At 37.3% G+C, this 27762-nt stretch overlaps 1 protein-coding gene and 1 non-coding gene across 5 annotated transcripts; both read left to right on the top strand.

Moving 5' to 3' along the window:
- On the top strand, nucleotides 1-26159 carry LOC18423599 (cardiolipin synthase (CMP-forming)). Of its 4 annotated transcripts, none has more exons than XM_006828199.4 (7): nucleotides 1-591; nucleotides 7181-7278; nucleotides 7459-7509; nucleotides 7689-7799; nucleotides 24162-24218; nucleotides 24472-24557; nucleotides 25579-26159. In XM_006828199.4, exons 1-7 carry the CDS (start codon nucleotides 186-188, stop codon nucleotides 25697-25699), a joined length of 930 nt encoding a protein of 309 aa, XP_006828262.1. In that variant the 5' UTR covers nucleotides 1-185; the 3' UTR covers nucleotides 25700-26159. The 4 variants fall into 4 exon arrangements, with proteins under 4 accessions (XP_006828262.1, XP_088730603.1, XP_088730604.1 ...); XM_088874480.1 differs by having other exon boundaries at nucleotides 245-591; nucleotides 7197-7278; XM_088874477.1 differs by lacking the exons at nucleotides 24162-24218; nucleotides 24472-24557; nucleotides 25579-26159 and adding an exon at nucleotides 13329-13586 and having other exon boundaries at nucleotides 89-591.
- On the top strand, nucleotides 2909-3029 carry LOC148781015 (small nucleolar RNA snoR103). Its single transcript, XR_016039875.1, has one exon. It is a non-coding gene; the product is annotated as a small nucleolar RNA snoR103 (small nucleolar RNA).
- Nucleotides 26160-27762: the final 1603 nt, after the last annotated feature.

Genomic DNA, 27762 nt, shown 5'->3' with positions numbered 1-27762 from the left:
GAAAGAAACTCGAGGATCTAAAAGCAACCGCATCTTTACGTGAAGGAGCAAGTATACAAAGTGATCCTGCGGGAGTATGCCACGTCCTCAAACATAAAATTGGGTGCCTGCAACACTAATGGCGGGGTTAAGACGGAGCTCGTAACGCTCTTTCCGACCCCCCAAATTAAACCCTAACCCTAGAAATGGTGGTGAAAATTGGGATTGTGTCAGCTATATGTGGGCATAAGGGCATGTGGGCATTGGGAGGACTCCGACCCTATGAGCGCGCCTGCGGTGGTCTGATGGCCCCTGCCCTTCGCACCCCCCGCCAGAATCGAGCTGCCATTGCCAAGGCGTCGCCTCTCCAAGCCCTTAGAAGGAGCGTCGCCACCAACAATTCGGCCCGAGCCTCCGCCACCACTGTGAAAACGCCGCCTGCAATGGCCTTGACGACTCCCCTCAAAGACACCGGGAAGCTAATTCCTCCTCCACCGTCTTGCTGTGCTTCTTTCTCGTGCTCTTCTTCCTCGTGTCCTTCGCACAAATTGCTCACTTTGCCGACTGTGTTGACGCTCGGCCGTGTTGCTGCCGTTCCCCTTCTTGTCACCAGTGCGCATCCTCTCTTTCACTGTCTCTCCTGTCTCTTTTCTTACCACCTCATATTCTCTCTCTCCCCCATCTTTCTCTCTTTAGTATACGTTTGTTTTTTTATCTGCAATGGTAGTTTCCATTCCCTGATCTGGGATTCACCAAGTAGTGCATGTATGCGTGATGTATCTCTCATCTTGGCATCTCTTTGTTCATTGATTTGTATTTCTATGATTTCGGCTTCTTGTGTTTGTGCTTCATTGATTGGGTTACGTATGCAATGAGCCTCTCTCTATCTGAGCTTTCTGCCTGTTAGTTGACATGCGATGCTACGAAATAAATACCTGGTGTTAGGGTTTCACCAGTTAGGATCTGCGTGTGAGGTAAATGTGCCTGTATGATTTTGGTTCTCGTTTTGTTTCGCCACCTGCATTTTTCTCTGTGTATTATTAATTTTTATGGCTTACGTGTTTGTTTGGGCTTTTGCTTTTTAACAATTTCATATTTGGGTGTGTGATTGGGCTTTTGCTTTTTAACAATTTCTTATTTGGGTTCTGTCTTTAGTGTGCATCTGATTATCTTTGTATGCGATGGGCCTCTATATGAATTTGCGTTCTTGTTTGGTTTTATCACCTATTATTGTCATGCAACTCCTTGTCTCCTAGTAAAAGTAATGTTTCTCTCTATCTCTTTCTCATTTTTATTGATCTCTATTACTAAGGACTCACCTTTTAGTTTAGGATTTCTGCAGGGTATGTTTCACACGCATGTATGAATATCAAGTTGTTCTCGATCTTCATTTTCTGTGGTTTTGTTTTGTTATGGTTATTTGCTTGAATGTATAATTAGCCTTTTATTTGCAAAGTTTGTTTCTTTCCTGTATGTTTTAAGTAAAATTTGAAGTGGATATCTTCCCCTGTTTTTCCCACATTGTGATTTTCAATTTGTATTCCTAGGGATTCCTAAGTTTCTTCATCATCATTGTTTATGCGACATTATTTCTCACATTTCTAGTATGACATTTAGGGGGTTCTTCTTGCCCTTGGTTTGCAATCCCTATGCCATTGAACGTCTGTTGTTGTATTGATTTCTATCTACAGATTCATGTTTTTGGTACTTTTCTCATAATTGGCACTGTTTGTCAGTGTGATAAACTTCTCTTGTTATTTCATGCCATTTTTGAAGTCAAGTTTCCTTTTAGTCTTTGCTGCATGTCCGTGTATGGATCTCTCCGACTCTATACACATGCATGAATTGATGCATATATCACATGCACAGTGGCACACCAGTATCTGTAAACAAGGACTCGGGCTCGGACTCACCACTCTCCAGGGTCTTGAGCCCACGTCAGCCACCTGATCGGTTGACTCAGAGGTCTGACTTGGCCGAGTCTGTGGATAATAACAAGGGGAATTGAGGCTTAGTAGACTCACTCAATTTTTAGGTATTTTTATCCAGAATAGCCAGGGTCCCATTCTGAGCCAACTTGGGGCGAATTCTGCGATTTGCTTCAACCTTTTCTATGTGAGATAATTACTGTGTCTTGCACAAATTTTTGTTTTCCTGATTGTAATTTTATTGTATTCATTCTGTCCAAATTCAGTCCTGACCTGGCCACGTGATGGATATTATTTTCTTGATCTAATATTATCTTCGAATTTTTGTGTGGTTTCCTTTTACCTGTATCCTGTGATGACTCACTGTTCACTGCTTTCCTTTCCCTGAGTTACTTAAAGAGTCTTCCGAATAACATTTTGAAGATTTTCATCACTATGTGATGGTCCAAGGAGAGAGCCCCGCCTCAATTTTTAATGTAATGTGCTATCACCAATGTTTTGAATTTTGTACTAGTTTCTCTGACGAGCTCCAAACCACCAATTCTTCATATTTTCTTTTTGTATCAAGTAATAAAAGGGCATCATTGGGATGCGATACACACCTCACTAGGATTGGAAGGCCTGAGGATAGTGTTCTCAGCCTTTATGTTGATTTTCTATTCAAATTTTCATTGTTTTATTTGGAAAAGGTGTCATAAGTACCATAAATATTTCTTAGGAAAGTATAATGTGACTTTGTAGTCCATAGCAGGCATCTGTGACTTACTCATTGAAGTTGGTACAAGTAGCATATCTCTTGCATTGGGGACACATGTATGGAAATAATTACTAATTTTCCTTGTAGGAACTAATCTCCAAGTTATATTTTCACTAGTGAAAGTGGGAGCAGGATGTCGTTGCACTTGGGTCTATAAATGCTGTAAGGTGCCTTTAGGCCATTGTGAAGTATCAAGTATGTATAAGTGTTTCCAAATGAAAAATGTCCTAATTCTTGGCAGGCCACTCTGATTGTGTGCTTGCTGTAAATATGGACAAAAAGCAAACTTCTTCAATTGGAAATTGGTGGCTTTTAGGTGGGTATACAGATAGCAATCTATATCCATAAAGGTCCTCCATACATATTAAGTTGATTGTAGATGGATATATCTTGTGCTTATAATAAAATCCCTATTATTCTTGGCTTTTGCTAGTTGTTTTCTATCAGTGAATTGTCTTGGTTCATGGTATTGCAATCTATGTAAGTGGTTGCTATAAATGTGGATAAACTAGCGTTATTATGATTGGATTGGACACTGAACCAGTGAGAGATCTGGTCTAGTTTAAATTGGTTTAATCGCCACTTAAACTAGTTCGATCGGATTTAAATTATAAATAATAGTTTTAGAATATGTAATATATTAGAAATAAAAAAGTTGCCCACTTTGTTTGGCAAGTTGAAACGGTCGAATCTAGCTGCTTGAGTAGGCCAGATTGGTGAAACATGGGTTTTGACCAGTTTTTTACCGAACTTGGTTTTTACTTTGGACCATATTGGCCATGGTATGGTATTTCCATACTTTGTTCTTTTTTTTTTTTTGTGGATGTAGTTTAAGATCATCTTCAAAAATCCATTGGCACTGGTTTTGAGTTGTTCTATCCCTATAAGTTGCCTTTAATCTTTGGGCCTGCGTTCATCTATGGTATTTGAGGCATTTGAAATTCAGACGTTAAAAAAAGAGAGGGGGCTTTTATTTTGCATTGAAAGTAATTTGGTTATTTTGGAAAAAGAATGGGATTTCTGGTTATTTGCTATATTCTGATGTCATTTTTCTGTCTGGATAATCTTTGTTACCTTGAGCATCTAGATTCACGAAGGGTTCTTTTGGGGTCTGGAATTCTTTACTTTATTTTATTGTATTTTTCCATTTAATGTTTTATAGTGCGAGATCTGCTGGGGACTTGGTCTGATCTCGAGCAGAGTCAACTTGACAATACGAAGTTGATGCAGAGAGTGTTTAGATGAATCAACTCTAGTGAGTCTCCAGTCCACTCGCCAATTGTACAAACAATGTTGAGATTCAAAATTCTTTTTAGTAGGTAAAGGATACAATATTCCCAAAAATCATTCGATAAGATATCCCTCTTAGAGTTGTACTCAGACAATATGAATTCCAAGGCCAATCTCCTGATCCCTAACCATTTCCCCCTTTGTTTTTCCAGATTTGTGGACGGAATTGTGATCTTTGTGACAACATACTAATATTAAATAATGCTTCTAAACAAATATTATGTCCAGTTTTTTTTTTGGACTAGCTATCATGTTTCTGACACGAGGAAAGCTAGTTATACAGTATGATCGTGCGCGAACTCCATTTTTGTTTTGTTGAAATACAGGAGCTTAACATTGTCAGTTACACTACAAATAATCCGAAAGATTTGTAAAGTTTCTTTGTGATACATTGTAGAAGGAGCTTTTTCGGAATTTAGAGGGATGCGGTTTGTATACATGCCTTCCCAATTAAAAAAACAAAAAATAAAGTATAAAATTATTAAATAAAATAAAATAAGAGGTCTGAATACATGACATCATCAAAAGGTCAAACACCAAATTTCAACATGTGGTAGGAAAAGTAAAAGCTGATTTGCTGTAGGAGTCCATTAATTATCAAATTTGTGTGTGTAATGGGCTGTCTTAGGAGAAATGTTCTGCTTGGTTCATGAGTTGGACTAGCCATTCCAACTCATGGGGATTGTCTTAGATGCCAAGGACCAAGTGCCTATCTAATGGAGAATTGAGTTGTCTTTTCAGCACTAGGAGGGAAATGTGACAGATGGTGGCCTGGTGGACACAGTTATGATAGACCGGCATATCAATGTGCAATGGTTTTTAGCAAGCTCAAGCATTCTAATGTTAATGTATATTGCAACTTGGTAGATTTAACTCTTAATGTCCTCGTACTCCATCTTATGTGTCTGCACACATACAAGGGAGAGCTTGTGTGGAGCAGATGTCTGGATTACTGTTATGTATGTTCTTTTCTGCACATTTCTGAACCATAGATACCAACTAGTGCTTTGGCATATCTCTGGGATATAAATACAGATCATTTGTAATTAGGGAGCGCTAAAAGTATTCATTTTGGGAGTGGGACATCAGAATTAATGAATGATTTGTAAGGGAAACCTCCATGGTAGTGAGGGCTGTTGTTTTTGTTTATGTAGTTAGGGCCTTTTTTCTGACTTCTGAGACCTCGTTCATAGAGGTAGAGAGGAAGGAAGCTCTCCCACTGGGGGAGGGGGGGTGGGGAGGTTTGCGGGGGTGTTTAGTTTGAGGAGTTCATGATGACGATATCTTATCTTTCTAGTTCAAGGAGTTCCCTTTTAGTTGGTTCCCCTCTGGTTACAAAACTTAGAAACGAAAAGATCTAAAACGAGCCAAAATTGTTTCTGAGTTTCCATGGTGGGGGTTGAGTGTCTTTATTGTGTGTGATCTCATTTATTGCTATAATTTGTTATTAACTATAGAATGTTGGGGCACAAATCCATTCTCCTTTTATGTGAAGTTATATCTTTCTTCTCTAAATATTTTGGTGTGAAACCCCAAACCCAATATTATTATGAGTAGGTATTGCAGATGAACTTAAACCTATGGCTTGTGTTACGAAGGCATTGAAATAGAAGACTTAGTTCTTTTAGTTTCAGTCTCGTATTGATATTGTTTTCAAACTGGATTAGGCCATTGTTTTAGATAAACAGTCATTTTAAATAGGCTAAAAGAATGGAAAGAATCTTATTTTTCGAAGAGGGTTATGGAGTGGCTAAAAATCGATGAATTATTTCAGGGCAAAGATAGCAACACTTGGGTTACATGTGGGTGCAGTAGATCACTTTTAGAATGATTGAGATCACTTTTAGAATGATTGAGATCACTTTTAGAATGATTGAGATCACTTAAATGTCCCTAAACAAAAAAATGAATGAATTGCATTTATACTTTAAAGCCCACGTGACATAAGCATCCAAATGTTGCTCTTACATATCCCCAGAATATGCAAGTTCATGTCTGGAGGGCTTGGATGAAATGTAAATGATGCTTGTCCTGGGCTGTGATTTTGTAAAAACATCTGCAAGATATGAGTTCGTGGCAACATGCTGGGCACAATGCCTCAAGGCTATACTTTTCTCACATGCGATGACAACTAACCAATAATATATGTTCAATCTTGTATGGATCATTGGACGGGCTGTTATGGACATTGCATTTTTGTTGTCACAACATGTTGTAATGTATGCAGTGTTGTGAAGCCAAGATCTCGTAGAAGATTACATGACCAAGGAGGCTTGACATTCGGCAGATCTCGTAGAAGATTACACGACCAAGTAGGCTCTACATTCGGCTGTGGCACTTTTGATGAATAAAATGACCTGCTTCTTGTTGCTGGAAGAAATGTGGTTAAGACCAACATAGAAGCAATGTCCTGTGGCGGTTGATGATTGTGAAGAAAACAGCAACAATTAATAAGATGCTGGCCATGATGGATATAAAAAAGCCCAATGGCTACCATACCTTTTGATATACTAATAACATGTCTAGCTGCTTCTATATACGAGCCTTTGTAGGATGAGCCATAAATTGGTAGGCTTGATTGACAATAAAAGTGTGATTAACATAAAATAATTGTGATATCTAAACATACAATAATAAGTGTGGTACACAAGTTATTTATCTTTGACAATATGCCCTCTGATATTGAAGAAAAATTACCTCGCTACTTTGAATTTTATTGCAACATTACAGATATAAAGTAGTTCCAAATTTCCATCCTCGCCAAGAAAACCACGACCTGTATCGTAACAAAACTCTGATGTGGCCCTTGCAAAGTTGATGGATCATACAATTTTTCTGCAGCAGCATTTGCCGTTTTTGCTTGAATTATTGTCCATTTGGAGTATCATTAGGGGTTGATTCTTTTAGATGTGCATTTAATACATTGAGTTTGTGGCAGATAACCTAGTATTACAAATAGCAACTTTATGCATTAAATAATTAAGTATGAGTCATGTAGATTGGTTCTTATTAGTATGAATAGTTTGTCACCATGATAAATTAACGCTGGTGTCTTTTGTTTTTACTTGAAGCTTTTTCAACTGTCCATTCATTTTATGGAAGTATTTTCTTTTTCATAAGGCAAGTTAACAGCTTATGAATATTTAGTGACATACCATTTTATGTGGGTATTTGTTAAAAAATAATTGACATTTAATGAGGCTGACATGTTAACTTTGCTCACTAGCTTTTTACATGAATAGTTGGTGGTCAGCAACCGCTAGTACTAGCATCTTTGTTGTGGCAGCAGTAACAGATTGGCTTGATGGCTACCTTGCTCGGAAAGTATGCTTGTTGTTGACTTCAACTCATTTCTCTTTTTATTGTTCTTTCCATTTGAGCTCTTGTTAATTTCTTTTTATGATTATTATTTTTTTATTTTTAATATTTTAATATTAAGAATAGGGGATTGTTATCCTGGCCATCGCAATCGTATGAAGTGTTAATTAATTTTTTAATCAACAGATGAAATCGGGTACAGTTTTTGGTGCATTCTTAGACCCTGTGGCTGACAAGGTAAGGCTTGTGATGTGCATTTGGAAGAGCTTTCCTAGTTAATCATGTTTTTTGATCTATTGAGTTGGGGCATGCAATATATTAGAAGCCTTTCACTTATTTTTATTACTTTTTATTTTTGTTGAGCAGTTTATTAAATTATTTTGGAGTACATCAATTGATATGTCACTTGAATGTAGCTCATGGTTGCTGCCACATTGGTGTTATTGTGCACGAAGCCTGTGGATTCTATGTTTGGGCAAGTGCCATGGCTGCTAACTGTACCATCCATCGCTATAATTGGTAGAGAGGTGATTCTCTGTGCTTCTCTTATATATTCTGTGCTTCTCTTATATACTCTGTGCTTCTCTTATAAGATTATTGGCCAAGTTAGAAAGTACTTGATCAGTGCTGCGTAAACTCCTTAATTGAGCCACATCACCATGGACTTGAGGGAAACAAATCTCATGACATTTGATCTAATTGTTGGTAAAATTGAAGGCCTTTGTCCTACCAGAAAAGTAAAATAGATGTTCTCAAAGCTTTTAAAAATCTAATTCTAAAAAGAAAGAAAAGAAAAAAAAAACAAACATTTATAAAGAAAAAAAAGGTCTACTAGTAAATCCACGTGAACTTACCATTCTTCTCAGATATGAAATATACAAAAAACTCTTGTGAATGTCTCCTGTCTCACTAATGTTCTTCCCTAAAATTGATGAAAAATTATTATCCAGATACCCTTTCAGTTTATAGGCAGGTAGGGTTTCGAAATTCAAGAGATTTTGTTTATACAATCTTAAGCTAGAGAAATGGATTCTTAAGGGTTTTGTTAACTGGGGATGGGGCATTTGCTGTTATCTGGTTAGGGTAGACCAAAAGGAAAAGAAGAACGAAGAAGGATTTAGTAAAAAAGAAGAGAGAGGAAAAATAAGCATTGTTCAAAAACACGCCGAGTCCAACTCGGATTTGGTAACTTGTTGGGTCCGGAAGGCCCTCGATTCATTGGGGGTCTGTCATGTAGCGGTGCTTCCTCATACTTTAGCAGCTTGGGCGAGTACTTGAGAGATTCGGATCGTTTCGTGGACTCAGGCATCTTCATAAAAACTTACCAAGTCCGTAACTGTTTTGATATAAAAGAGAAAAAATATAAACAAGGGGGGGCTGGGGTGGGGCACAATATCTTACACGCCTTCCTTCCATTTCATTCATAATTTCAGTTTAAAATGCTTTGGAAGTTTGTCCGTTGGTGTATTTTTCAACCTTCTATTGAATCCAAATATCAGATTCAGCAAAAAATAAATAAAAAATCATGGTTTTTTGTTCCCTTTTTTTTTTTTAAATAGGGATTGGGGCGAGGTTGTTTTTTGCGAGATATTTGCAACCCTCGCAAAATCCACCTTGAAAATTCTTTCCCAAGCCTGTTTTTCTGTTATCCATCAAATTCAAGGCTTTGATTTTACAACCAACACTTGGAAGTGTTGGAATTGTGAGATGATCAATGTGAAAATAGGATTTGGTTGAAAGTTTTAGAGCTTGGACCAACTAGATACGAACAGGAATCTGGATTTATTTTAAGGGTTTCGATTTGGGATATTTGAGGACATATTCACATAGATTGGAGGCCTCAATTGCACTGGGCACATCTTTGTGACGATTGTCTTAGAAAATTGGGGGAGTGATATCATGTTTTATTTTTTAAATTTAAGTTCATGTAAACTATTTTTTTTTCAGTTTGTATATGGGTTTTCTTATTTTTTATATTTTCCTGATCTATATGTATTATTTTTTATTTTCCTTGTTTTCTTGTAGTTTTTGGGATTTTTTGAGTCCTTTTGCAGGACCTTGCAGGACTCAACGTGTCCACTAGGGACTGGTTGAGTCTACTCACTTGCTGCATGCAGTCTTTAAGTCCTGGAGTGAGTTCTAATTTGTAAACATTGATAAGAAGGGAGCGTTAGAAAGAAGGAAAACAAGAAGGAAAAGAAAAGAGGAGAAATAAGAAATTAAGGAGGGCAATGCAGAAGAAGAAAAAAGAGGACAAGAGAAAAGTAGAAGGATGAAGAAAAGAGAATTATGGATGAATTGCTTGAAGGTATGGAATGTTAGGTGGTACTACTAAGGCTTCTCAATGCCTTAGATCAATGATATAGAAGAGGCCCTTTCTAGGGATTTCTTAAAAGTTTCTTCAACAAATCAATCATCAAGGGGCTAGATGTCCCCCTTCCTTTTATTCTTATGTGACTAATAAAGACCATAATACCCCTAACTAAACAAAAAAAAAAACTAAACTATCTCTTCCACCCCTTAGGTCCAATGAACAAATATATTTTTTTCTTTTGCCACAAAAAAAGTAAGTAAATAAAAAAAACTAAGCAATTTAATCCAATAGAGGGCCACAATTTCCTCGGTCCTTGTCTTCCATAGAGAAGAACTCAACCTTGTTGAGTATGCCTTCGTGCAATGTTGATAAAGATCCTCTGGCCTCCTTCGCAACTCATGCTCATCAAGCCACGAACAATGGGTTAACGGGCATTCTTTCCTCGAACCAGATATCTCTAGTATGAACCACATGTATCAACACACTGAATGTCCACCACATCCTTTATTTGGTCCTAAGTCTCCCACGAACCAACAACTAAAGTGCACATGGGGTCTCGTTGAAACTCACAAAGATTCATGATGTTAAAGATGGGTGCAATATGAAGGTGCTTAGAAAGATCTTGGAGGAACGATTTATCTCCTAGCTTCATGAGAACATGAGATAGCTCTAACTTTCTTTGACATAACTTGTTGTAAGTACGGATTAGGTACCTTTCATGCATGAGATGTTCCATGATAGCGTTCCCCATTGGAAATAATTGGCACCATCATGCTCATCAATGTTGTGGTTTGTGGCCTTAAAAGCCTGTTAGAGCATGTAATAATAATAAATATAGTGAATTGTGCGTTTTAGTGGGAGTGTATATTGGTTGATTGACCTAGGGTTGGGTGGTCTATGGCCCAAGACATGATCAAAACCCTTTTGCCCTGGTCATAGGAACTACCATTGAGGGTTTATTGGAGGGTTATCCCTTGTTGAGGTCGAAGAGAAACTTCGTGGTTTATTGGAGGGTTATCCCTTGTTGAAGGTCAGGAGAACTTCGTGGTTTCATGTGTGCAGTTGTAGGCTTGTGAGAATGAGGGTCAAATCATTAACAAACTTCCGCACCGTATGTACATATGACACCTGCATTTTGGGAAGCAACCTTTTAGAGTGATATGTATACATGTACATAGAGAGAGTCCTCTTTGCACTATGATGATATGTGCATGTGACTTTTTCTTGAGGAAAGCTGCAATATATATACTAGGACCATGGTTCCACTATTTATGGGGCCATTTTTATGGGCCAATCACGAGCCCTTGTACATGACTATTGGTTATGGGTCTCGTTGGGTTGGTTTGAGAAGATAGTCGTGGATCTTGGTTTCTACCACCAGTGAAGTGCCTTGACAGTCACTGTCCTTAACACATTGGCGCCACTACACTTTAGAGGTACTCCCGAGTGTTTTAGAATTTCTAAGAACTTCAGAAATGTTATTTTAACTTCTTTTATGCTTCCTTGTTTTTTAAATATTTTTAGATTTTTTATGAAATTATTTTATGCTTAAAAATTGTAAAACTGATGGTGGAGATATTTTCCAAACTTGTAGGGGCATGGTTATTGAGTGGGATCCACCAGGGGAGGGGCAGCCTCCACATGTGCGGGTACCATATGTTGTGGAACGTGGGACCTACTTGGGCTACACGTCACACGCATAGGTGGGATGCCCCAATTGTTGATAAAATATTCCTACTTGTTTGGGAAACCTTCAAATAATCTTGGAAATTTTTGGAAAAGGCAGTGAGAATATTTTGTTGGAGTAGAGAATATTTTGTGTTTGAATTTCTACAATGTCTTTGTGAGAGAAAATAAATTCTAATCAAAATAGAATTTGAGATTTGACTAGTCTTGTCCTGGATTGACTCGAAGTGAATATCGGTCAAAGATTTAGGGGATAATGTTATGTAACCTGCATCAAGATTCGAAGAATAAGGTTCCTAGATAACTCTCTAAATCATGATGGCTGATTTAAGAGATAGATGTCTTTGATTTGTTTCTCTCTCACCCATAGATTATTAGGAAATCCTTTTTGTCAAACTGAATCCTAATTAAGATTGGGATACCCTAAGCCTATTGAGGCCTATATAAAGAGGGTCCTCCCCTCGTTTCCATTACCTGTGACTAGACTTCTCTTTCTATCTCTCCCCTTCCGCCCCCACCACGCCCCTCTCTAGTTGTCTCCCTCTCTCTCTCTCTCTCTCTCTCTCTCTAGGGCTGTTACGCCCCACCTTAAAGGGAAAGCCATAAAGGGTGGCTCTCACCACCTAGGCTAGCCATGCTAGGGTATGCTCAAGCCATATCCTGTTTTGAGGTCATAGGTACCTTTGTGGTTTGACCCAAAGTTTAAGGGTTGAATGAAACTCATCTTGTTCCATACTCTCAGCCCCATAGATCTGTTAGAGGGTATTGTAGAGGTGCTTCCCAAATTCTGAAGATTCAGTAGGACCAAAGGATCAGAGTGTGCCATCCATTTGGTAATCGGGTGTGGAGTGTGCGAAGTCCTAAAGGGGCAGCTCTACGCGAAGGTTCAGTAAGTCTTCACATTTTTATTTATCAATTTTATTTTTTGTTCTTGATTCTTTTTTGTGTAGAAGTTCTAATTGTATTAGGAGTCCTATTTGTATTAAGATGACGCAACAACTTTCCCAAACTATGGTTGACCACCTTTATTTGCTCCTCACTTTGAGAATGATGATATGCATTACTGAATCGTTGAGTCATACCTACATTTGACCACAATATTCTCTAAAAATGACTAAGAAATTTAGTATCTCAATCAAATGTTATCTACGTGTTCACACCTTCAAGATGAACAACTTCTCTATGGCATGAAATGGGCCATTTTTTGGAATGGTCCACGAAATCATACCTCCGAGCAGATCTAGGCAAACCCTAACACAAATCCATGTTGACGTCTTCCTTAGGAGCAGTTGGGATGGGAGGTGTAGTGTAGAGGGCAATATTTTGAGATTGGCCTTTAAAGAGCTAACAAACATGACAGTGCTCCACAAATTGCATCTTTCTGCACATCAACCCAGGTAAAAATCACCCTTACCTATTAATGCAATAATCATGATCTAACCAAAATATTTTCCAAGATGCCACTATGCAACTCAAAAGAATGATGTTCTTGCGGAGAGAAGTCTTTGGAATGTGCAATCGTGCTAAGGAATGCTCACCATTACTAATGCATTATTTTTAGCTTGACCAAAATGTTCAATAAAACTCTCACTATGCAACTCAAGAATGATATCATAGAGAGAACTCTCTGGATCACACAAGCAAGTCCTATGGAACATAAATCTGTCCTGCAGAACAAACCTAGATGTAGGATTTGTACTATTGATAATACTGCCATATAGAACCCAAGTATGGATCTTTTAACATATTGGTTTTTAAGATACTCTAAACCACCATAGTGTGGGTTAATGTTCTGATGAGGAACGACTGATGACTTCAGTCATCCGTTATCTTATCATGAACTTTGGTTTTGCATTTGTATAATAACATGACTTATGTGGTATGTTGGCTATTTGGTGTGTGTCAGTGCCTCATGATATGAATATAATGTGAATTCCCTCTGAATTAAGTGATGCCTCCAGAATTGAAGAGCCTGAACAATCACATGGAATTTAGCATCGTATATTTAGTGACAGGATTAGGCATTCGTTCAACTTCTCACTGAAGTATGCCACAGGACCCTTCACCTGGCTCAACATGGTTTCTCTCCCAACATGCTAGGCATCGCAATCCACCTCGAAGACCTCAAAATCAGGAAGAACTACGACTGGAACTCATTTGGGCCTTTTGAACTTGGAAATTTTCTTTTGCCTCTGGAGTCCATCTGAATAATTTCTTCATACAATTAGTGATTGGTGCAATCACGGTGCTAAAGTTTTTGATGAATCTCTGATAGAATGAAGTGAGAGGATGGCAACTGCACACATCACCAATGGTACTTCTTTTATGCCGTGTCTTGATGGCTTCCACCATGGCTGGATCAAACTTAATCCCTTCTTCCTACACATTTTAGTCTAGAAAAACAAATTGTAGGGCAAGAAGGTATGCTTCTTAAGGTTGGCATACAGCTTGCTCTTGCTTGGGATCTCTAGTACTCGCCACAAGTGAAGTTAATGATCATATCTGCTTATAGTACAGATCAAATGGTATCAAAGTGTACAACCGTGAATTTCCCAATTTGTGGTTTTAAGACTTGGCTTCTTCTCGGTGCGTGTGGCAAAATGAAGTCAATGACTGGCCACTCATAAAGACCCTCACAAATCATGAAGGCTGTCTATGATTCATTTCTTAATTGAATGCGGATATGATGATAACCACTCTTAAGGGCACTCTTGGAGAAGAACTTGAGCACCTGTTAACATATGCAGCATGTCATCAAGTTGGGCTATGGCCTTTTGGGAAACCTATTCTTGATGGAAATCTTGTTCATTGTGCAGCTACCAATTCGCATTCACCATCTTTCTTCAGAGTTAGAGTGCAGGAAATGTGCAAGGACTCAAGATTTTCTCATATGAATCCTTTTCTCAGCAGTTACAATGTCCTATCTATGCAACTCTAAATGCTTTGCTGGACTCAGCCAGTAATGGGTGCGAAATGCTCGTGCGAAGAATGAGATCAATACAATGTTGTAGATCTGTCATAGGAGGAAGACTGTAAAAAATCTCTCATAGGATGAACTCACTAAATTCCTCATATAGGGGTCAAATGTCTTGAGGAATTGGTATACTCTCCCCCTCTTTCTTAGCCACGAAAGCGAGGATTGTAAATATATCCTTACTCCATATCAAATTGCAATCTGTTTAAAAGAATAGGTGCCTTCTTCACTTTTTCTTGTGGAACTGGTGTCTTCACTATTTTTTCCTTGTTTTTAACACATCCTTATGTAGGAGTGTGATATTTTTATCATCCTTTGTGAAGGACGAGGTGTTATTCTCCCATCATTTTTCATCTATCTTTCGAATTGCCAGAGACAGCTGGGTACAATGTGACACACCTCTAGGGAAGCTATATATCACACCACACAACATTGTAATAAGTTCTTAGTGGAAAGCTCGCATAAAACCATGATGTAATAGGGATATTGTTCCCTCCTTTAAACCAGGAGATGTTATGGGGTTATTTAAACTTCTCTGTCTTCAAATGAAGCTTTGCAATTTCTCCTGAGAAACCATATTCTCAGCACTTCCACTATCAAGTATAACAGCGCAAAATGTCTCACCTACTGTGCAAGTGGTGTGCAAATTGGAATATGCTGCATACCAGCCAACTATCAAATTATGAGATCTTTAGAGACATAATGACCCAATGGATGACAAGTGTCTCCCCATGCATATCTCCGGCGATGATGGAATCAGGATCATCCTCATGTCCCTCATCTCCTACGTGCTCGCCGTGATCAACTCTATCCTAAAGCTCCTCTTCTCCCTCTAAATTTCCTTCTTCTTCTACCTATTCCACCAAGTTATTTTGAGGTTGGTATCACCTATGTGAGTGCCTGGGGCCAAGAATGCTACATTCCTCATGACACCTACTGTTGTTCTCATGGATGAGGGTGCTGCACAAGGTGTGGTAGCATTAACATGTCCAGCTGCATGAACCTTTCCTGAGGAATGTGATGACCCTCTGTTAGATTTCTCCTTTCTATTCTTAGGATGTGGAGATGCTTCATGCTTCTCAACTTTTAATGCAAGTCGATAAGGTTATCAAGGCTTGACAAAGTATATGAATCGTAGTTGTTGGCTACAGGATCAGGAGCGGGATCGGTTCGGGAATCGCAGAACTGCCCTATTGCGGAATTCCCTGGATTTGGGATTGGGGTCCGTACAATGAACAAGCGAGGGAACGAGATCCTTAGGTTTATGGGAGCGAGATCCCATATCGATGGGTTCAAGGGTTTGATTGGCAAGAATCTAAGCTCCACTACACATTAAACGAGGTTATCAAGTGGAGCTAGTATGGGTTTCCTTCATTAATGGATCGAGGTTTCCGTTTGTCATAAACGGGGTTCCTCTTGTTCTAATATCTAGATTCTTCAACTATACGATTCAAGGTCCTCAGTTTCCGCAACTACCATTGGTTAAGGGAACGAGTCCAATATGTATGCTATCCTCTAGTTAAATAAATTTATAGTGCCTCATTTCTAGACATCACATGCTTACATGCTACTTGATAAATGCGAAATACTAGTGAACACTTCACTGTATATGTCCATAGTCCATGCTTCAAAATCCAATATGTACATATGAGCCTATGACAACATCTAATTAAATAAATCCATAGTTCCCTATTTTTAGGCATACATGCTACTTGATGAAGTATTAAATACTTTTAGGCACAATACTATATAGTCTGTGGTCCATAATCCAAAATGTAATATCTATGGCATCCTATGTTCAAATAAGTGCATCAAACCATATTCTTATGCAACACGTGCCTATATGCTTGATAAATCTAAATAGTAAGGATTATTTTGCTACTTAGTCCGTGATCCTTAATCCAAAATCTAATGTGTATGACATACCCTATTTAATTAAATGCATATTACTGACATTTGATACATCAGGTGCCCATATACTACTTGATAAATGCTAAAATTATAGATCACTCTATCTTAGCATTTACAGATCACTCTATTAGATAGTCCATAGTATACTATCTACTCCATTCTTATATATACTCCAAATCCCATTTGAGGTATAACTTTAATTGCATAGTACCTCGGACCACACATAAATCCAAAAAATAATCTACAAGTACCCAAATTGGATTTTTTCTATTATTATAATCAACTACATATTTAGATCACCAACACGTACCCCCCTCAACCACCTTCCCTCGTCCCCGCCCAATACCCCTTCCCTCTATATTAACCTGCCCAAAACCAGCCCACACAACTCCTTCGCCATTTGCTTGTGGTGATCATTCTGGTAAATTCGGTCGCTCCTCCCAACTCTCTCATGCTACAGGTATGTGCGCTTGTGCTCTTTCCTTGTGTATTTTGGTGACTCTTGTGTGTGCATAAGAGAGAGAGAGAGAGAGAGAGAGAGAGAGAGTTGAGTGTGTGATGATAAAATAAAATAAAATAATAATTATAAAAAAATAATGATAATAATAATAATAGTAATAATAATAATAATAATAATAGTAATAATAATGGTAATAATAATAAAAAATAGTAAATAACAAATAAAAAAAAGAAAAAATAAAATAAAAATAATTATATAAAGAAATAATTTTAAATGATGGTCCATGGTGTTAAAAATATACCATGGGGCCATGCTTTTTATTTAACACGATTTTGCATCAAAAACATTAATTTTTAAAAAAAAAAATACAAGTGAGGTGTCCATAATTACACACTCAATAGTGTAAGGTGGCACAAAGTGGCATTAGGTGGCCCATAAAGAATGAGAGGTGGCACAAAGTGGCATTAGGTGGCCCATAAAGAGTGATGAGGTGGCACAAAAAAGCATGGAGTGCTCACTTTAAAAAAAAAAATAATGACACATGGAGGACATGTGTCAAATATGGATTAATGCTCCCTACTTATAAATAACTTCCATTGGCCATTAACTAACCCCCATAATTGGTTTTCTCTCTCTTCTCTCAAATGTGAGCTTTTTCTCTCTGTACGTAAGATTTCTATCTCTCTTATTTCAGTCATTTTCTCTATCTCTAATCATATATCTCTCAAATGATATTAATGATGTTCTCATAATTCTATTATGATTATATTATTATTCTTATGTATTATTATTATCTCATAATAATGTTATGATTTTAAGGATATTCCTATTATCATAATAGTATTATTATTATTATCTCATAAAATATTATGATAATATTATATCCTTTTTCTCTCTCTCTTATTTCAATCATTTTCTCTCTCTCCCTCATCATATTCTCATAATGATACTCATAATTTTCTCATTCGATACTCATAATTTTCTCATTCTTTCTTATTTCAATTATTTTCTCTCCGTCATCATAGTCTCTTGATGATATTATGATTAATAATATTCTCATTATTATACTCTCATGATAGTTTTATGATTTTAATAATGTATTATGATTTTAATAATATTTTATGAGATAATAATAATAATATTATTATGAGGATGAGAATATCCTTAAAATCATAACATTATTATGAGGTAATAATAATACATAAGAATGATATTATCATAATGGAATTATGAGAACATCATTAATATCATATGAGAGAGATATGATGAGGGAGAGAGAGAAAATGATTGAAATAAGAGAGAGAGAGAAAACTTACGTAGAGAGAGAATAAGCTCACATTTGAGAGAAGTGAGAGAACCAATTATGGGGGTTAGTTAGGGGCCAATGGAACTTATTTATAAGTGGGGGGAGTTAATCCATATTTTACACGTCCTCCATGTGTTATTTTTTTTTTTTTAATGTGATCCACCTCATGCCTTTTTGTGCCAACCCATCACTTTTTATGGGCCATTAAATGCCACTTTGTGCCACCTCTCACTCTTTATGGGCCACCTAATGCCACTTTTTGCCATCTTACACTATTGAGTGTGTAATGATGGGCACCTGACTCTTGTTTTTATTTTTTATTTTTTAAATTAATGTTTTTGATGCAAAATCGTGTTAAATAAAAAAGGTGGTCCCATGGTGTATTTTTAACACCATGAACCATCATTTAAAATTATTTAACACCATTTTGCATCATAAAAATTAATTAAAAAAAAAATACAAGAGTGAGGTGTCTATCATTACACACTCAATAGTGTAAGGTGGCAATAGGTTGGCCATAAAGAATGAGAGGTGGCACAAAGTAGCATTAGGTGGCCCATAAAGGGTGATGAAGTGGCACAAAAAAGCATGAAGTGGCTCATATTAAAAAAGAAAATAATGACACATGGAGGACATGTGTCAAATATGGATTACCTCTCCCCACTTATAAATAATTTCCATTGACCGTTAACTAACCCCCATAATTGGTTTTCTCTCTCTTCTCTTAAATGTGAGCTTCTTATTTCTCTATGTAGGTTTTCTCTCTCTCTTATTTCAATCATTTTCTCTCTCTCCCTCATCATATCTCTCATATGATATTAGTGATGTTCTCATAACTCTATCATGATAATATTATTATTCTTGTGTATTATTATTACCTCATAATAATGTTCTGATTTTAAGAATATTTCCATTCTCATGATATTATTATTATATCATAAAATATTATTAAAATCATAATACTATCATGAGAGTATAATAATGAGAATATTATTAATCATAATATCATCAAGAGAGTATGATGACGGAGAGAAAATAATTGAAATGAGAAAATTATGAGTATCATTATGAGAATATGATGAGGGAGAGAAAATGATTGAAATATGAGATAATAAAAATAATAATGTTATTATGAGAATGAGAATGTCTTTAAAATCATATCATTATTATGAGGTATTAATAATACATAAGAATGATAATATTATCATAATAGAATTAATATCATATGAGAGATATGATGAGGGAGAGAGAGAAAATGATTGAAATAAGAGAGATAAAAAACTTACATAGAGAGAGAAGAAGCTCACATTTGAGAGAAGAGTGAATCAATTATGGGGGTTAGTTAAGGGCCAATGGAGGTTATTTATAAGTGGGGGAGTTAATCCATATTTGACACATGTCCTCCATGTGTCATTATTTTTTTTTTTAATGTGAGCCACTTCATGCCTTTTTGTGCTACTTCATTACTCTTTATGGGCCACCTAATGTCACTTTGTGCCACCTCTCATTCTTTATGGGCCATATAATGCCACTTTGTGCCACCTTACACTATTGAGTGTGTAATGATGGACACCTCACTCTTGTATTTTTTTTTTTTGTATGATTATTATTTTTATTTTATCATCACAGTGTGTGTGTGCAGTAGAGATAGAGGGGTATGTGTGTGTGTGTGTGCGCAATAGAGAGAGTTGTGTGTGCAGTAGAGCGAGAATTGTGTGTGCGCGCGCAGTAGATAAAGTTGTGTGTGTGTGCGTAGTAGAGAGAGAGTTGTGTGCAGTAGAGGGAGAGGTGTGCACAGGGAGCAGTGAGAGTGAGGGAGAGAGTGAGAGTGAAGAGATAGTGACTAGATGAATGTTTTTCTTCTGTTGCTTTTCGTATATATTTTGTGATTTATGCCATAATAAGGTATTTGGATTGAAACACTAATGTTGCATGGGTTTTGATGCATTGAATTTCTAAGATTTATGTGATAAATCTAGATTTAGGATCAGAATATGAATGTTGTGTTGGTTACTTTGTCTTGATTTGACATTTTATTGGATACTCTAGTATTTGATTAGGGCATGAATATTGAATTTGTTGCTATGTTATAAAACTTGCCATTTGCATGAATACTGAATTTGTTGCTATGTTATAAAACTTGCCACTTATATAAAAGGGGGAGAGAGAGAGAGAGGTGTAGGAATTCGGAGAGGGAGGTGTAAGAATACTGTGGAACTGGATTCATCTGTTTTTGAAAGTAGAGTCCACATACATGGAACCCAAGATTATAATGTACCAAAAACTTGAACCATGTTTGATGGGATTGGGAATCTATTTCGAAATAGTATTGGAATCCACAAATGGTTGGAACGTGATCCCATTTATTTGGGAGCAAGATCCGGAAATTTTGGGAGCGAGATTCCCAAATTGAAAAACCAGGGTCCCTATGAGATCCTTAGGAGGAACTGTGGGATCAAGGTTCCGGATCGGGAACGCCACCTTACCCCCACGGTTCCCTTAACCATGGTATGAATGGAGACCTGATACTGGATTTTTTTTAATATGGCTTGCTTGCATATCATGCCATGGCTTGCTTATCATCCACCTGAAGGCTGTTACGCTATGTGAGCTGATGAAAATCTTGTGTGTAGTCTCACGAATTTGGTGCCTTGCTTCAAAGAAAGTAGCTTTTGATAGAGAGCCATCCTATAATCAAATGGTAAGTATTTCAGCCAAATCTTTTCTTTCATTTGGGTCCATGTTCTGATTTCTACTTGCCGTGCCTAACCTTAATTTTTCCCTTTCCTCCAAAGGTTTCTACTAGTTAAGTTTAGAACCTTTCAGCTTCATACCAGCAAACTTCAACTTCCTGACTTCAGAGGTTCTTCTATTCAAAGAAGCGATCGACTCTTTCTAACCACTAGAGGCACTCATTTGAATCCAAGTGACCACCATTGTCCTCCACATCGATCTCTATCCCATGTGCAAAGTACCTTTGTAGGTCGCTTGCCAGTATTTTCTAGGGTATTGCCTAGGATCCTCATAGGAATTGTCCTCATGTTCTCCATGTTCTTCTTTACTAGTGTTTGATTCCTCTCAGAACATTGCCCAATATCATCTTCGTGAAGCTTCTGCAGAGGTCAGGTGGAAGGATTGTCCTATTACATGTGCCAACTGCTTCCTGATTTGCTGGAAGTTTGTGTTGGATGGACTGTTGCTGGCCGCCTCTGAGTTGAGAATGTCAAGGGCTTTGGTCACAACCACGATCCTAGTTCACATAGCCTTGATCGGCCATGGAATGTGAATTCACCTAAGTCTAAACTAGAGCTTCCCTAGACCTGGAACATTCCCTTTCCTAGAGGGCTATAATTTGGCAATTTTAACTGCTTGGGAGTTCTAGGTTGGAACGTAAATACACAAAGAACTCTATATTAGCTCTAGGTAAAACAATTAGGAATGAGTACTACATAACGAAATAGGATGGCACGTAATGGATTTAAAACTTAAAGTTATGGACTGCCCCTTAAAGGTCTAACAGATAACTTAGTAATTTATGGGGCAATGACTTAGCCGCCTTAAAACTCCAGGACATACTGTAAACAACTCCAAAATAGACCTCAAGCCCTAGGATACAAGTTGCTTTGCTACCAAATTGATGTAAGCTAAGATTGGCTAACTGATCTCCGATTACAAGATCCTAAAACACGTTTGGAGAACATTATGAATCCAAACATGGCTAAAAATCTATAGATTCACCAGTAATATTCCAACAAAACTAATTAAGCAGCCATTAGCAAGCCAACATGCAATCTAGGAACTTGTTTTAATGCTGGGGAGGTGAGTCTCCGAATCTGGAGTGGATTGAAATTTGTCTTTTAACAAAATCAGCCAAATAAAATCTGCTTGCTATCGAACCTACAGCTGGCCTACAGCCTAGAGTGAAGAAGAGGCATAGACTAGCTTTAGTTTGATTCTGGAAGGACTCCCGCAAGTTAGTTATATGGTTTTGGGGTTAATGGTTGCAATTAGGGTTTTGAGTTTATAGGTGGAATTAGGGTTTACAAATTCAAGAGATTGTGTTTGAGACAATTTTTGTGGAGAGCAAATGGACAAGAGTTTTGGTGAACTATGGATGGGGCTGTGATTTGGCTGGTTGGGTAGGCCATAAAAAAGGGAAAAAATTTAGAAAATAGGAGAGAAAGAGGTTAAGAGAATAAGAACGGGAGGGGACAAAGAAGGAAAAGAACGAAAAGAAAAGAATATGGAGAAGTAAGAAATTAAGGAGGGAAAAGGAGGAGGAGGAAAGGAATAAAAAGGAAAAGAGAAGTATTGGGGAATACCTTGGAAGGGAGGGACATTTGAGCGGTACTACCAAGCCTTCTAAATGCCTTCAATCAGAGGAAGTAAAGAAGCCCTTTCTAGGGTAGTTTTCGTCAAGTTTCTTTGACAAATCAATCACCAAGGAACCGGACATAGTTACACTCCCTTCTATACATATGTAATTCAAAAAAACAAAGCCCCAAGTTCCCTTCTAACTCAAAAAAACAAAGCCCCAAGTTTCCCTAACCAAAAATAAATAAAAAAACGACCCAAAACCCTTAATTACCCCTTACGTCCAGTGAACGAATAAACTAAGTAAAACAAATTTCCTTTTCTTACCAAAAGAGTAAATAACTAAAAACTATTAATGAATCTTTTTCAATCACGGTATCTTATCTTTATGTCAGAAGGCCATGGGGTTTTGAGCAGTTCTGTGGTGTTAGGCAGCCCAAATGTGGCATTTGAGATGGAGAGGGGTTGCTACTCTAAAATTATACTGCAATGTTAATTTACCTCAACAGATATGTAATTCTGTAAACAGATATGTAAAAAACTGTAGAAAATTTAATTATACGTCGACATATATGTAAATCTCCTATTATGTCTAACCTTAGGCTCCACAAACTGTAGTTAATTGATACAAAGTAGATAATATATGGGCTTGTTAAGAAACTATTGACATGCTATATGTTTATAAAAACAAAATTAATTTAATCAACATACTGAATATGCACACTGTATTTGGGAAGTATGATGTTCCAAAGTTGGTAGTAATTGTCTATCCAACTAGGGTTAATGGTAACGTTAGGTTGAGTAATGCCTTTGGCTTTGGTGCAGTACAATCTAAATTGTATAGGTGTGTTGCACAGACACTTCTACAAAGGTGAACCATCCATGACCATCATTGTGAAGATGGCCAATTCATGGTCGCTTCAGGGCATATGGACTGGGCAGGTCAAGATGGGCCTTAGTTATGTATAGGTATATCGGTTTAAATTTCGAACATATGGATTGATTTTCATTAAAAAAAAAGTGTTCTTGTAACATGATTCATATTACATGAAATAATATGTGCGATAAAATTTTATTCAAATGTTTGTTACTGTGATACTACTCTAATGAAAATTTAATGTTGAAAATATCGGACAGTTTTTAGTTTTTTTGTCTTTGTTTCTCATTTAAATCATATGTTGACTTGCGAGTGAAAGCCTTTCACTGTATCTCTTGTGTAAGTGGATATTTCACATCCTTGTTTCATGCCTGGGTTATGTTTTGATGTTCCATATATTTGGTGTGTGATCTAGATGAAATCCATATTTTCTAATTGCACCTTTATGTGGTAGTCACAATTTGAGTTGCTTATACTAAGCCCTGTCGAGTGATGGGTCGTGGATCCATTCTCATCCCAAGCTTTATTTCAGTAATTTTGAAGCTGAGCAGTTATTGATACACTAGGCCATGCTAAAAGAAAAATTCTGGCAACCGTGTATCTTCATGATATTTTTTTCAGTGTCTTGTGGGCAAAATGCCTGTGTTGTACTTTCCAAATTGGAAAGGAAATAATTAAGGCATATATATTGTTGCTTGCAGAAAGGTATATGGATAGAGTTATATGTGCAAGCATGTCTTTATTTTGAGAAGATCTGACACTTCTCTAGTTTGAAAACCTCATTTTCCTTTTGGGTTGGTAAGCTAAATAGGAATGGAACCTTTGACATCACGTTGTGGTTTCACCACCCTGACCACTGAACTAAGAGCCCTTTTCCTATTTTGGGAATCTCATGCAAAGTATAGTATTGCCTCTTTGACCTTTTTATTGCCATCATCCATCTAATGTATTCTTGATATTTCGTCTGTTTCTATCTAATCGAAAAAAGTTTTTTTCATAACAAGCTTTTGGTTTCTTCATCACTAATTTGTTCTTGTTTACATGCAGATAACAATGTCTGCAGTCAGAGAGTGGGCTGCATCTCAAGGCGCTTCTGTACTGGAGGTCCCCTTTTCCACCCTAACTTTATTTTGCAACTTAAAAGAAGAAACACAGACTCTCATTACAAATTCTAAAACACCACTTATGCCTATTGTTTGTGAGTGTACTTTGAATAGTATTTTGGGTTTCAAACGGCATTCTAGGAGCTCCTTAACCATCCTCAGTTCAGAAGCTGCTAGCATTTGTTTCAAACCAGAATGCTCCAGTGTACATCCCTTATAATCTATTGTACTAACTAGGTATACAATTTTGGCAGGCCGTAGCTGTGAACAATTTGGGAAAATGGAAAACTGCTTCACAAATGATAGCTCTCACTGTTCTCCTGGCCACTAGAGACATGAGGTTGGTTTATTTCTACTTCTATATTGGAAAAATTATTTGAAATAGAAGAGGTGTTTAAAAAAAAAATAGCAAAATTAGCACCTTTACAAAATATTTTCTACTGGGATCCAAAATCCGTATCTTGGGATATTTTACAATGAAGGCTATAATTTTTGAGTTTTTTATTTCTTCTTTACCCCTTGTTTGAAGGCTGGATCTTTGAACCGTTCTAAACACATAACTAAGTGTATGGGCTGTTTGAAGGTCCAACATTTGAACCTTACTGATTGTAGGGTGGTTCGAAGGTTGAACTTTTGAACTGCTTTGTATACCCCACAACAAAGTGTGGTGGGTGGTTCAAAAGTCCAACCTTTAAACCAACGCTGATGTTTGTGCACGGCTTGTTACTAAGCCACTGCTTATGAGGTCCAACCTTTGAACCAGCCAGCAGTTTGAAGATTGCATTTTCGAACCATGACCTTGCTCAGTACAAAGGGTGGTTTGAAAATATGACCTCTAAACTGCCCATACACTTAGTTATTTCTTATTTTGGATTCTTCTTATTTTAGAGTCGTTCGACAATCCAACCTTTGAATAGGGGGTAGAATGGAAATAAAAAACTCAAAAAAGGTTGGACTTCACCATAAAATCTCCAAAAATATTGACTATTTATTATTTTCATAAAATATTATGGATCTATATATATTTTCTTTCTTTTTAGAAATTATCCCCTATGACAATTTATCAAAAACATTTCTGCTGATATTGTTTTGACAAGAGCAATAAAGTATCGACAGCAGCAATTTTTTCTTGAACTTATTAGATGTACAACTTGTGTGTGTGTGTGTGTGTGTGAGAGAGAGAGAGAGAGAGAGAGAGAGAGAGAGAGAGAGAGAGAGATCTGGATTTTTGTGGCTAGCATGCCTTAATGTTGCATGTGTATGTGTCTGTGAGAGTGAGACAGAGCTGATAAATCTAAACCCTAGAAGTATGCAAGGAAGCTAATTGATGTCTTTCAATTTTGGTGTTCTGTTGAATGCAGTCAAACAGGACCTAGCATTTTGGCTACTTGCGGCATCGTTCTGCTTTACATGTCAGCAGGGCTTGCCATTTGGTCACTAGTAGTATATACAAGGGGTATTTGGAGAATACTGCTCAAGTAGTTCTGCATTGATTTTCTTACGAGGTCTTCGTGGGGCTGGAAAGAGGATTTTTTCCAATGCTTCCAATGTTGCAAACCATTTCCTTGGTTTGTATTTTAGATGGGTGAGAGAATCGGGCAATCTTATATATTCACTAATGGATGAAAGGAAGGGGAGATTTTCGACCCCATTTATTTTAACCCCGCCTCCGATTTTGGGGTTTGACACTCCAGCAATGGGTTGTCCATGAAAATGGAGTTTGTTTATATTTATGTCTTCAGCCTGGAAATATTTATCCGTTAAGGGCTGCATTCGTTGTATATTTGGTTATTTCCTGAAATGGAGGGGGTTCAAACCCTGTGGATGTCTTGTAAGTAGCAATTTGAGCACTGTCATACATGTAGTCATGTAGATGATCAGAGGGACTCATTTCGATTACATTCACGTGGAAAGTTGGTTATAAAAGACGGCTTCTTGTTTCCCCCCTCGGCCATGTGTGTTTTGCATCTTCAGTAGAACTTGTTTAGACGTTCAATCACTTGTATCCATCTATAGTTTGAAATCCTTTGATTAGTAAATAAGTTTTTTCGATGGTAATGGCTACAAATGCTTCTTTGTGAGGGCATTTTCTAATATTTTCCTGTTGCTAATGTTTTTTTTATTTGAAAACAAGATTAAATTGAGAGAATGAAAAGTACAAATCAGGAAAAGCAAAAAGAGAAAAGAATAAAGAGCATAAGGTAGAAAAACGAAAAAATGGGTAGAGAGTGAAAATAACGTGTAGAAGGGAGGAATAGAGGAAGGAGGGAGGATCACGCCTGCGAGGCCGTTGCTGATTTGGCCAGTTCAGGAGGTCTGTTACCTAGTGATGTGATTGAAGCACGCTTCCCGATCATGGAGGTTGTGGTATTTTTTCCATTATCTGGCTTCATTGCCTAACGAACAAGTTTTTAGAGCTCTGCACCAATTGATAACAGTCGAAGAATCTCCAATTTGAAGAATGTCCTTGGATCGGATCATCAGTGTGGTTTGCATGTTACTCTTTCTGCCACACTCACCAAAGCAAGAATGAAGGCATCCTTGATATTTCCATAAAACCGAATCTTGCAACATTCCTCTATAAACAATTACATTCAAAGTTCAATTTAAACCAACCCTGGGATGGTGGGCCCCAGCAGCCTGACCTAATCACCCTCTTCTTAGAAGTGGCCAAGAGCTCCCTAAGATTGGTGAGGAAGAAAACTCTTGGTACGGTCAGAAACACATGTTGAGCTTGTGGCCATGAAGAGTAAATAGACTTGCACATCTGTTCTCTTATCTTTTTCTGTCCTAAAAAATCCTATAATTTCTTTCTTTCTAAATAATGCCTAAGATTGGTGACGAAGAAAACTCTTGGTACGGTTAGAAACACAGGTTGAGCTTGTGGCCATGAAGAGTGAATAGCCTTGCACATCTGTTCTCTTATCTTTTTCTGTCCTAAAAAATCCTATAATTTCTTTCTTTCTTTCTAAATAATGCCCAAGATTGGTGAGGAAGAAAACTCTTGGTACGGTCAGAAACACAGGTTGAGCTTGTGGCCATGAAGAGTGAATAGCCTTGCACATCTGTTCTCTTATCTTTTTCTGTCCTAAAAAATCCTATAATTTTTTTCTTTCTTTCTAAATAATGCCTAAGATTGGTGAGGAAGAAAACTCTTGGTACGGTCAGAAACACTGGTTGAGCGGTTGAGCTTGTGTCCATGAAGAGTGAATAGCCTTGCACATCTGTTCTCTTATCTTTTTCTGTCCTAAAAAATCCTATAATTTCTTACTTTGTAAATAATGCCGTAGAACTGCTGCCACAATAATTCTCCCTAAGGAGAGTCCTTGGGGAAAGGTGGGGACCATCATTGATGAAACAAAGCTTGAATATCACTCGGCATAACCCGACACTTCTTTCAAAAATCCACTGCCATTAGGGATCGTACAAAAATAAGTGGGAGTTTGTCTCGACATCCATCTTACATAAAATGCATACATTTTTTATAATCACTCAACTTTTTCTCAATTCCTCCATTCAAAGGACCTTATCTTGACTCAGTAACC

This window comes from Amborella trichopoda, chromosome 8, assembly GCF_054954075.1.
Source record: "Amborella trichopoda isolate Santa Cruz 75 chromosome 8, AtrichopodaSantaCruz75HAP2 v2.0, whole genome shotgun sequence".
NCBI lineage: Eukaryota > Viridiplantae > Streptophyta > Magnoliopsida > Amborellales > Amborellaceae > Amborella > Amborella trichopoda.
Note: the sequence above shows the minus strand (reverse complement) of the source record. Positions and strands in the feature narration are given on the sequence as shown.

Excerpts from the sequence above, each read along its gene's own strand:
- LOC18423599 (XM_006828199.4), top strand. The coding sequence starts at position 186 with ATGGTGGTGAAAATTGGGATTGTGTCAGCTATATGTGGGCATAAGGGC. Across the intron at positions 7,800-24,161 it reads TCGCTATAATTGGTAGAGAG|ATAACAATGTCTGCAGTCAG; the intron begins GTGATTCTCTGT and ends GTTTACATGCAG. Across the intron at positions 24,219-24,471 it reads AAGGCGCTTCTGTACTGGAG|GCCGTAGCTGTGAACAATTT; the intron begins GTCCCCTTTTCC and ends CAATTTTGGCAG.